Source organism: Gambusia affinis, linkage group LG07 (genome assembly GCF_019740435.1).
Source record: "Gambusia affinis linkage group LG07, SWU_Gaff_1.0, whole genome shotgun sequence".
Taxonomy (NCBI): Eukaryota; Metazoa; Chordata; class Actinopteri; order Cyprinodontiformes; family Poeciliidae; genus Gambusia; species Gambusia affinis.
In genome coordinates this window covers 15,639,105-15,651,472 of record NC_057874.1, presented here as the reverse complement: position 1 = coordinate 15,651,472, position 12,368 = coordinate 15,639,105, and the positions used below count along the sequence as shown (strand labels likewise).

General features: G+C 38.2%; 1 protein-coding gene and 1 non-coding gene across 5 annotated transcripts in view; one reads left to right on the top strand and one right to left on the bottom strand.

Moving 5' to 3' along the window:
* LOC122833769 (tensin-2-like) overlaps positions 1–2,033 on the top strand; it is a 32,491-nt gene extending 30,458 nt beyond the window's left edge. For all 4 annotated transcript variants that reach the window (XM_044121635.1, XM_044121634.1, XM_044121633.1 and 1 more), the window contains one exon: positions 523–2,033. In XM_044121635.1, the coding sequence (XP_043977570.1) occupies positions 523–667 (145 nt within the window). In that variant the 3' untranslated portion in view covers positions 668–2,033. The remainder of the gene's footprint in view (positions 1–522) is intronic.
* A 911-nt stretch (positions 2,034–2,944) lies between these two features.
* On the bottom strand, positions 2,945–3,016 carry trnaq-uug. The gene has a single exon. It is a non-coding gene; the product is annotated as a tRNA-Gln (tRNA).
* Positions 3,017–12,368: the final 9,352 nt, after the last annotated feature.

The window sequence follows — 12,368 nt, the reverse complement described above, 5'->3', positions numbered from 1 at the left end:
AAGAGACCACTTAAAATGCTCGGTTCCTCTGATTTTACTTTTTATAGGTATATATTTGAGTAAAATGAACATTGTTTTTTTTATTTATTTTATGAACTACTGAAAACATGTCTCTGAAATTCCAAGCAACAGTTTAGCTTTTATTTGTAGAAGATGAGAAATGGTCAAAGGAACGAAGAAGATGCAGTGCTGTCAGACTTCACATTATGCAAAAAAAACAAGTTCGTATTTATTTAGAAACAACAATACTAATATATTAACCCAGGAAGAGTTCAGAAATAAATATTTGGTGGAATAACCATAAGGTTTTCAATGGGGTTCAGTGCAGTGGGCTCCCCATTTTTTCCCAGAGCGTGTGTAGAAAACACTTACAGATAATGTTATGCGGATTGCAAAAAATAAAACATGGGTTTCCAAAGTAGCCCGTACCTACATTTTCTGACTTAGGTGGTCTCACGTTGGAGGTAAAAAAGCCCATACAGATGCACAGCAGAGCGGTTTGGTGACCCCTCTCTTTTGCAGGATGTTCGGCTTTGTGGCGAGACGGACTGGGACAACAACAGAGAATGTGTGTCACCTGTTTGCTGAGATGGATCCTGAGCAGCCAGCTGTGGCAATCGTCAACTTCATCAACAAAGTCATGCTAGGACCACAGCTACGAAGATGAGGAGCAGAGTTATTGGAAATTATGCACTATTTAAGCATCACAAGGTGCTTTTGACACATTTTTAAATAAGTGGGTTTTTTTTCAAAAGTTATATTTTTCTTTGCCTTTTTGCAGTTAGCACTTTTGTGCAATGTCGTGTGACTGTTTTTGTATCACAATCCAATTTTATAGAATGGGTTTTTTTTGCAGGATGTCTTGTCTTGTTTTGAAGTTAACTTGCAGAGCAGGAAGTCGTATAGGAGTTGTTTAAAAAGCCAAAGATTGGCCTAACCTTGCCAAATGAGATTGAAACATGAGTTGTTTTTCTTTTTTGTTCTTTTAGAGTGTTTGTGTGATTTTGTTTTCTCTTTTATATCTTCACTGTGTTTCAGGCACTGCATATGGTGTAGAACTAAATACAAAAATCACATCAAAGACAACCTATTTACCACATATATTTACCTAAACATAGAATTTTAACGCTATACAGAAAGAGGTTTATGAATGTGAACAATGTGGTAGAAAAGTAAGTTTCACTTTCAAAAGGCAAAGTGGTACAAATGCAGATGTTTTCTGAATGTAATGCAAGACAGAGAAGCGTAAGTGATTTAAAGCGAATATTCTGGTTATTTTTAAAGAAAGGACTTTGTAGAAGCATAAGTCTCAGAAAATCCTAGAACAATTAAATCCTTCACACTAAAACATATTTTTGACTACATACAAATTATTCATCTTTAAACACAGTTAGCACACAGAAAAAAGCATGTAATTGAATATAATACTGCAATTGCATTGACAGCTTTTTAACCCTGATCAGATCTAAGATGCATTTTATTTCTATCCTAAACACAATCTGATATAACTTATGTGATATTTATGTATAAATGTATTTTATAAAAGGGTCGCTTCTGGAATACATGCCATTAGTTTTAGGAAATAGATATAAGACATTTAGATCTGAATTAGCTAACTTTGAAAAATCAGCAGCAAACCCCTTCAATAAAACTCAGAAAAATAAGGCAACACATTTGTGTGAGATGAAAATAAATAAGATAAAATAGCTGCAGTTAGAGTGAAATAGACAAATTTGACAGCTATCTCTCTTGATTTTTATATACATATATATTCATGAAAGAACCATGTTGAGGAATGCATTGCTGTGGAGAGAAATGCAATGTAAAGCCAAAGTTCTGCTTTAATCATTTTTTCCTTATTTTCTACATGTATCTCTTTGGTACTTTTATATGACTGACAATATGATCCTTATTTTCATATGGGATGTGTATGTTAAAAAGTAATATATTTTAGGTATTTGACGTGTTAAAAAGAATGAAGGGATGATGTGTCACATTTGACCAGAATATTAAACCAAGGTCCTAAATGCAAATAGAGATGTGTGTTTAATCATTCCTGTGTACCATTTTACTACTTTTCAATTTGCCATCACGTTTTTCCCTTCTATACTCCAGAATGGGACATTTTTCACAGTCCAACCTTTCACATTAATGGTTGGCTGGTTACATTCACCGAGTTACATTTACTTGAGAAACTTTTGGGGAAAAAATACTCTTCGGAATCATTTTACTTCCCATGCTTTTTGTTTTCACCAGAGGAATATTATTATGATCCATCACTGCTCTTACTTGAGTAAAAATTCAGGAGAATCTATTTTCTGAGTAACAAGATTGTTCTTAATGAAAAACTCTCTTGTTTTAACCAAATATGTGAGACACAGACATATGGTACTATGGTAGTAAGACTTCTTGTTTGTACACAAGCTTTGTTCTGTTCAGCCTGCTGTGCCACTTGGAGGTCAACTGAAGACACGTAAACACTATATATTGTAAGTACTGGAGGTACTTTTTTCCTGTTTTCACATGTGTACATTAGGCCTACCTACAGTAAGTATTGGTTTCATAAATTTTATGTTGAAGAAATATAAACCTTTTTGGAAAAGTGTTTCTTCAACCTCATTGCTGTTTATTTGCATTGAATGAGACTAGCTGTTATCTGTAATTTCTGTTTCATTATATTCTTTGAAATACCAGAATTTCCACATACCTTTATATTTTTGTCTGATGGCATCATTTTTAAATATTAAATCAATTATTCAGGACTTGAAATGCATTTTTAAATTACTTCTTTTACTCTTGTGTGCTTACTTAGAAGGCTACGTTTTAGCTTTACTTGAGCAAAAATAAGCGGAAGTAGTGATCCTCTTCAATGAGTACAATATTGGGGTGCTTTACCTACATTTGTTGGTCGGACATTCTCTTTCCGAATGGGGATAAAAAGACGAGGTCCCACCGAGATTTGAACTCGGATCGCTGGATTCAAAGTCCAGAGTGCTAACCATTACACCATGGGACCAACTGCGTGCACTCGCATCTCATATTGTAATATAAATAATGGGGCCGTTGTTAACGTCTCCACAGATAATCAAACATTGCATATGTTGACGATTCGGAAGCTCTTTTTTAAATTATCTGTTAGCTAACTTATGCTAGCTCGGCTAGCACCTCGCTTCAAAATTGATATGTAAAAACGGCTTCCGCCGGGAATGTGTGACATCCACATGTCTGCTACACGCATGCAAAAAGAGGTTTAGGTCTTTGTATTGACTACTGTAGACATAATCAATGCAATACTAAAGCAATACTAAAGAGTCGCGTTAAATAATTATCAGCAATCTCCTTCAGTTACCTTTGATTTTCATTAGTTTCTGTTCAGTTTACCAGAATAAAAACGAGCCTTTCAAAATAAAAGTATGACTTATGTAACGTATCAGTGGTGCTTGTATTCAGCCTTTGAACGTCTTCAAATTGTATCACGTTAAAACCAAAATCTTCAACGTGTTTTTGTGATAATTGCGAAATGAAAGGAAAAGGACAAACTGCTTTCAACAGTTTTTCGTTTTTGTGTTTTTTTTTTTCGTTTTGTTTTTTTTGGTTTTTTTTTTTTTTGTTATTAAATTGTTTAAAGCAAGGCTAGATTATAAAAAACTATCCCAAACTTGAGGCATTTTACAGATCGTTTTTCATTCCATCAGAGAAACAGCCCATGGCCAGTCTGGTAGGGCAGCAGATATCCCGCAGATGAGAGGATGTCAACAGGACAAAAAATGTCAGCAAAAAATGTCAAAAAGAAAGCCATTATTGACAGATAATAAGTGTATTGTTTTATTGCTGTCACTTTTAGATAAACTATTTTAGATTATTACTATATTTAACCTTTAGATTTTTCTGAAAGTCTGATCCCTCTATTTTGTGGTAATGAATCATATTATCATGCTTTTTAAAAATCCCGCACATTCATCTTGTCAAAAGTCCGGACTGTTTTAGACCAATGCGCAATATCCACAGTTCTCAGTTCGATTATTGCATTTCATTTTCACAAATATGAATTGCAATAATTGCAAATAGACTGTTCCAGACTGTGTGGGAACCTGGGTGATACTTCGCAAAGGCTTCTACATTCTCCACAAGACCAGAGAAATTCATTCTCTCACTCCTGGGTGAAAATACAAATTGACATCATTCTGGTCTTGGAGCTTGTTGTTGAGACTGTGTCTGGGCAGGACCCTTTTTATGTGGTGTCAGACAACCATTATGTATGAGTGATGGAGAAGAAGGAACATATGAGGACTTCCAAAACTTCTGTACTAGAGTTGATGTAAAGTACAAAACGTTCTTGCCAGAAGCAACTTTGTACACGTTTTATCACCACTGTTAAAAGAACAAACTTCTCTGTTTGTGCCAAACATGTTATGCTTTTTAATCTTCAGTTGCTTGGAAACAGCAGTTTAAAATAATTATTTGTACTTGCTGGAATTTTTTTTTTTTAACTGATAGGTAGTCATAAGTTTAAAAAGTCATAAAATTTTATGATGCACGTTTTTTGGAGGGAGCAGCATTTGTGTGATTATATATTCTATGCATACATCCACTAGAGGGAGCTGTAAACACTACAGTAGAATGGGTTGTAAGCAGTAACGTTTCCATTTTGCAGAAACAGAAAGGTCCTCTAAGAATCTGGAGAATTTCTCTGTCTGCGACTGTCTCACCACATTAATGAACTAGATAATTATATATAGTAGCTATTCATATACTCCCCTTTTCCAGAGTCTAATAATTAAATTTGTCTTGTGACGTTATGAGAAAATTAAGGCAACTAACCTTTGATCTTCCAGGTGTAGTCCAAAAGAATTTCTTTAATGCTAAAGTATGAGAGGAACTTCAACAATCTTTAAGGCCTTTGTCACAAGTGCCTGGATAGATTTTTAGTGTTTTTGAAGACAAGAAAAAGAAATCCATTGGCGCAAACCTCCTGACCTCTTAGTGCTTTAGGCTATGTGACAGACAAAAAAACAACTACTACTATATTTGTGTAGGCAGAAAAATGCAGATGTGGAGCACCACTACTGTTCTGAAACTTATAATGTTTTCCAAAGCACTATGGACTGCCAAGCTTGTGGCTGGGATGTGTTGAGAACTGCATGATTGTCTCTCTTGGAAAATGTCCCCCAAGCGTTAGCTGTTTACTCCCTTTGAGGACCCATGCTGTTTACATCGCCTGCCGTATGGATTCACCAAGCAGGATTCTGCGTCTTGCGCTACACACATTGTAACGCTGCTGCTACAGCCCGAGGTTCCACACATGTGGTGGATTGTGGGCATGTTTATAGCCATAGTGAGCCTCCGTGTTTACATCACCGCGTAATATTGATCCGAAGAGACTTAAAACTGCTGACTCTCTCCACTTCCATCAGATCGATCAGTGTGTTTCCTCCTCGACCTTGTTATTTCCTGTATCCCACTGTCATCCTCTTTTGCTTCATCCTGTCATCAGAGATGTTTTGCGCTGGCTTGAAACTGTTTTTATTTTTTTTACATGCTTTTGTGAAAATGCTTATGAAAATATTATCTCCAGGAGGCCATTCATTCGGTAACATTCTCCAACAAGGCTCTGATTTTTGAAGACAGTTGGTGGAGTTTTATGTAGTGGCATCAAAGTAAAGGCATCTGAATACAAATGCATCGCACACTTTTCAGATTTTATGCATATAGATATATTGAGAACCATGTGCCCTTGTCTCCTTTACAATTCCAATATTTTTTATTGATGGGTTACATGAAATGTACCAAAAGTATGTGGCAGTTTAGGCGTAACAAGACAAATTTCAGACAAGTTCAAGGGTTATTAGATACTGTTGCAATGCACTGCATGCTCTGATTTCCTGTCTTCCTAGTATCTTGATGGCTGCAGCGTCATTTTCAGACTAATCAAACTGGCTTTGTGCTGCACAGTGGACTGGGGTGAGATCAGTAAGAACTGACACATGCTTTAGTTTGAAGTGAAATGTTGATAACGAGAGAGCAGACAGCGCTCATCTTCACCAGCAGGGACCTGCTTGTCCAGCGTTGAGCTGCAGATAGTGGTGCTAAGATGGTACCTGATGGTGAGGGGGATTTGTCAATGCTTTGTTGTTGGCCTACGACATTCTCAGCTGGATAGTAGTTGCTCCTTTTGCCAACGACAGATAGAAAAAGATATAGAGAGAGTGAGAGAGAGATGCCTCACTGAGATAAGATGATAGCGATTTAACACTCAATACAAAGTGCAGATTGCCCAGGGGAAGTGAGTCTGTGTGGGTCTTGGCCAGTGGCCTGAAGCATCTCATGATGACAGATATAAGTAGAACAGGGTGGCAGTCCCTCAAGCAGGATATCCTGAGTTTCATAGACATACCATACATTCATGTTACGTCACCAAACAGAAAAGGCAAAAAGTCCTTTAAGAGGTTTCCCAGCCCATCATCACATTCCCTCCAAGTCTTAACAAAGATGCCTTTGGGTGCGTTCAGAATCGGATGCTCTTTGAAGCACTGGATCCTGAACAAAGAGGTGATTTTTTTTTAAAAGCAGATTCTTGTGAAATGCAGCTGTACTAACTGGGGTGGTTAATTGTCTTCAGACCACCACAGAGCTGTCCATCTCAGGTTTTATTACCTTCCTGTTTAGCTGGAGCAACACTTCTTTCACAGCATTATCCGGACAAAAGAGCCCTTGTACTTGTCCACATTTTGAAAACATTACAAATCACAAACAATAATTGAGACTTTAGAGTTTCATGTGGCGGACTAACACAAAAGAGAGCTTGGCTGGAAAGTGGAGTGAAAATGCAAGTTTTAGAGTACATCTCTGTCAGCTTTTCACATCTAGAGCTTTCTGACGCTCAGTCACGTTGGATGGAGAGCATTTGTGGACGAAAATTTTGCTCTAAATTCTAGTTGGATTCAGAGCTGGCCTTTAACTTGACCATTTTAATAAATGAATATGGTTTGATTAAAAACGTTCCATTATACATCTGGCTTTCTTCTTTGTAATCAACCTCCTACTGGAAATAGAACCTCTGCCTAGTCTTGATACTGCCTAGTCGTCTAAAATATTTTTATTCCTGGTTTACTCTGCGCTTAGCTTTGTATTCCCATCAACTCAGTCTAGATTCCTTGTCTCCCACCGTATGATGATTCCACATCCATGTGTCTTTTCCACAAATAGCCAAATAACTTTAAATGTAGCGTTATCTAAAAAAACAAGAACAAATCAATGTCTAATTGCAAGCTCCAAACAGGACTTTGTGTGGCTTCTTGCTACTTTTCCATTAAGGCTGGACTTAAGGTGCACATGACTCAGAGCTGTGATTATTTGCAGCTCCTCCAGAGTTGCTATGGGCCTGTTTTCTGCTTCTTTAAAAGGATTAATGCTTATATGGCATGTCCTCCTGGTCTTGTACTTGTGCCACTCTCCTCACTTTTCAGATGCTTGGATAGTTCAGTAATATGTAGTGTTGTAATAGAGAGCTTTTGTGACCTTATATGGCTTTTGGCTTCTGTTTAGTTTTCTCTGTTGGTCGTTGTGATGTTATTTGTTCACTAATTTTCTCTAAGAACTCTAGTTTACATCCTGCTCATTTTCCATTCACTTTAAAATTATGCATCACTTTGCTTGGGTCTCTCACTGGAGATTGTGGTTGTAATATGAGAAAATGTGGAGAGGAGTGAATATTTTAGCAAAGCGATTTTTCCTATGGTAACATCTTATTTATCTTGTTTGTTTATATCTGAAATTCTTTAGTTGGTATGATATAAGTATGATACTTTAAGTACAAATTTTCTAAAGGGTAGTTTTAACATGAAAACCAACATATTTTAGTTGATGTTTCTGTGCATCCTGTACTGTTGTTTTACACCACAGTAAAAACACGCAGTTAAATCCGCCTGTCAGTAGATTGTATTTTCACTGGGCGCTTCGTTACTGTGTCAGTTATTTATGTCTTTGCGCCATTGCCACAAATACTGACTCCCATACTTTTAGTGGGTCAGTCGTTTCTGATTTATGATTTCCACTCTCTTGGTTTCCAAAGAGCAGGCCAGAACACTGTGAAAGACTGGAGCATCTGAGGACACAAAATGGCTGGGCCAGGATGCATGTCTGACATGCGTGCTGTGGAGCCAAAATAATCCCCCCATTTCCCCTCCACCCCCCCCTTTCAGAACGGCTTGATCCAGAATTGGTGCCAGACTTGGACAAAGGCCAAGCCACAGGACAAGAATCGACTCCCCACAAACATGAGCATTACACTCACACAGTTTGGTATTAGCTTTTTGCACTTGAATGAACAGTTAAAAACAATGCATTTTGAGACTTGTTGAAGGTGCTTACAGCCTCAGAACATGCTACGTCTGAGGTGCAGATAGAATGCAAAGCTGGCGTAAACAGGTCTGTAACTGACAGTGAACTTTGCACATGTGTCCTTGGGGTTTATGGTGTGAGGCTAATTGTTGAGTAGTCTGTACTCTTTGTCCAAACCAGCGGTTACAAAACGCATAACTGTCTAATGTGGAAGAGACTAGAATAGTGAGGGAATGTTAGTTGTAAAAATTCTTGCCATTTTGGAGGAAAAGCTCTGCTAGAAGGGGGTTTGGAGAGCAGAACAGAAGAGCTGGTTGCGCTGCAGCTCTTGAGGTTTTTAGTGCAAAGACAAATGGAAAGATACTGCCCATTTCATGAGTTAAGGTAGCTTCTTTGTGAATTTTAATTCAGTTTATAGCCAATTAATTGACTGCAACTCGTGTTTTATTGCATCTAAACTCCCTCAGGTGCTAAATTTGTAATTTGTATAAGAGTATACAGCAGCAAAACAATTGTTTGTATAAAATGTCATTTTTCTTTCAAAACACAAAGCGGTAAAGACATACAGTATGTCTCAAAGTTGTGTCCGTGTTCTATTCAGCGCTTGTTTTTGTGCTCTTTTGGGCGTGCACAGTTTAGACTGGCCTCCCTCACATGTCCCCCTTCCCTCCTTATCTGGGGTCTTTATGGTGTTTACACTTTAGATGCACATCTGACCTTCACCTTCTCAGGCCCCCTTCAATGACCTTACTGCCACACACATGGAAGCCCGGTTATATTGTAAAAGGGGGGAGAAAATGCTGCAGAGACCCATAGTTGGTTAAGTTTGCTTTGCCTTTTACACCACCTCAACTCCTAGTTCAGGTAAACAAAATGCTGCATTCTAGGTATGCATACTGTGTTATAAAATGCATGCATATTTGTAGGTCTGCAGAGGGAAATGGAATGGATTTTCTTTGATTAAAAATCATCTTAATTTAGTGTGTAGACTTAAAAGCTTTGTGCTCATAAAGCATCTTATTAAGAGAGTTTCTTTACATGAAACAACATTATCACAATTATCAATTTTTGGCATAATTGGTAATTATGCCAATAAACACAGTTAAGGGATCTTTCAAGTTTCAGTTTTCTCATGCTCATTTATACTTACTAAAAATTCTGAAACCTCAAAGAAAGAACTCTGCGGTCAGTTACCAAATTGCACAGAATGAAGACACTCCCTGCCAGGTTTTGGAGAAATCTTCTAGTTTGCATCAGGAATGCAGAGCCCTCTCCATTGTGTGAGAGATCCCATATTGTTTTAGGTATGCACAAACCTGATGAGATCATGATGGAGCATTATCAAGAGTCCTGAATGCAAAATGGAGTAGCCCTGTAGATACAGTGGTAGTTCATTCATGGCGAGGGATCCAGTCACACTGTGGATGGGTCATTCATGAGTCTGAAGGAGCTTTGGCCAAGCTTGCCCAAAAACCACACCCCAATTACATCCATGCCAAGCAGCCAGCACTTAAAGTAATTAATCTTTATGCTTTTGGCTTCTGCTGCCATCACTTTCTGCCTGCAATAAAAAAAGATCTAAAGTAGCTGAAAAGAAAAATACACACAAACCAAATTACCAAAACCTGCAACATTTTCAGACACAATGTCCATATATATCAGTATGCTCTGGGTTTCATGAGAAATAAAGTTCTCTCTCAAAAATAATAGTGCACACACCTCCAAATTGTACATATACAGCCAGATGCTGAAGGACTGGACAATGGTGTGGGTTTTTCATAGCAGCAGTCTAAATCCTAAGTCTATTTGTCTTGCTGTCAGAGAAAATCTGGCTTGGTACTCAGTGTTGAGGAAAGGGGATGACAAAAAGAAGGAGGAAGAAAAGGAAAAGCACAAATTGTGCTTTTTTTTTCAAAGTACAAGAAAAGGAAAAGCACACGCTTGAAAGGTTTTACAGTCCAATTACGCAGTATTTGCTTTATTGCGACCCATTAAAACCAACTTGAGACTTTAGAGCCTTGGTGTGATCAGCGCAGATTTGGGATTTTTGCTGCATTATTCACTCTGGGTGTCCTCACTGAGATATGAGCTCAGAGCATAGCACTGTGTTAAAATTATTATGAATACTCAGTGGTGAGCAGTTCTCTGTATAGAAGTTCTCTGTATATAATATGCATTCCCTCACACTCCGGATGAATAGATGAAAGTGGTATTTGTGTTTTCTCTTCACTAGAAAGACTGAAACTAGTGGTGAAGATGTAGAAACCTCTCTTATAAACTGGTAAAATCCCCCTATTTTATAACTATTTTGATTACACTGTGGTTGAATGAAGAAGCAGTTGAAAAGGACACTTTCTGGAAAGTCAAACAGGTCCTTCACAAAAAAACTAGGTTTTCCTACTAATTTTTCATCTTTGTGAAAAGCTATAATAACAACCTATTTTAGGTGTTTTACTTTTAGTTTTATTTTCAGCTTTTTTTTTCCGTTTGTAACCAAAGAGCTAATGATTTGTGAACTTGCTTGGAGGGCCAGACCAGGGCATACTGGGAAAATGGACTGATTTTAGGTTCTTTTGAGACCTCTATAAATTTCCAGACATATATGCTCTACAACCCTCTTCCTGAATGCCTCAGACAGATGTTTAAATCTTAGCATAGTAAAACTCTCATGTTAGCAGCACTTCAAACTAAATGTCTAAGATTCAAACAGGGCAACCCTTTTTCAGAATTCTAATCCTTTGATATTTCTCTAATATGCCTATTGGTCATTTTAAGCATTCCTCTCTCAATTACTGAAAAACTGGAGAAAATGTATGTTCTTTAGCTTTGTTCTGCTGTTTATATCACTTGATTCATATTGCTTAAACCATGTGCCAAAATATATAAGAGAAAGTGTTCACATATGTAAGAAAGAGTCCAGGCTGTCAGTTCTAATACCACAGAATTAGTGAGTAAAACTCACTAATTAATTTGCAAACCATGTTTTTAGTTATACTACCGACACACACAAAGACCTAATAGTGGAACACTGGCACCCCCACTGAATCTTAATCGCTTCATTTGCAGCATGATCAAGCGCCTATGCGCACGCACACCCACACACACGCACACACCCACACGCACAAGCGCACACAAGCATACAAACACGCACCCTCATTTTAGCCATATATCCGAGGTGCGAATAAAAACACTGTGTAACCAAAACCCCATAGGGTGGCGAGAAAACGCTTTTTATCTCATTTAAATGTCAGCTATGCAGCCCTTCCTCATGCTAAGCAAATGCATACCAGCATCGCCATGCGGCTGAATCGCCTGGATCCAGCCTACCACCGTACTGCGGAGAAGACACACCCCTACAATATGCACGCCAAGCTGCACACATCTAAAACTGTCACACACACACACACACACACACACACACACACACACACACACACACACACACACACACACACACACACACACACACACCTACACACGCACCCACACACACAAATACAATAAAATAAAAAAGAGAAAGAAAAAATATTTATAAGACATTAAATACAAATTGTGGACCTCGGCATCTCTGGTGCTTAAAGTTTCAACTGCGTGATGTCAATTGCTGTTGCAATAAGGTTTTCTGAATTTCCAAAGCGGATGCAAATGGAAACAAAGACACTCCGCTCTGCTGCATGTGAACGCACAAAGACTGATTGAAACTGTTCATTTCGACCTACAAAGCAGCAGTACCGCTGGCAGCGTGAGCACGGTAATCCGCGCTTTAGATCTGTCACTGATTCAGAGATCAGCGATGTACCCATGTTGCTTTAAACCTCACGCGGTCAAAGTTGTTTACCTCTTCGTTACCTCTGACGTAAAGACACACCCCTGTTTGACGGGGCGGCGATTTTGTTACGAGCACCTGATCCGACCAATTAGATGGGAACTTGACAACAAACTCCACCAACCAAAAAACAGGACTCACACCAAACCGGGCTATGATTGGCTATCGTAGACGCTGAGGGGGGAAATCCCTTTTTCCCCTG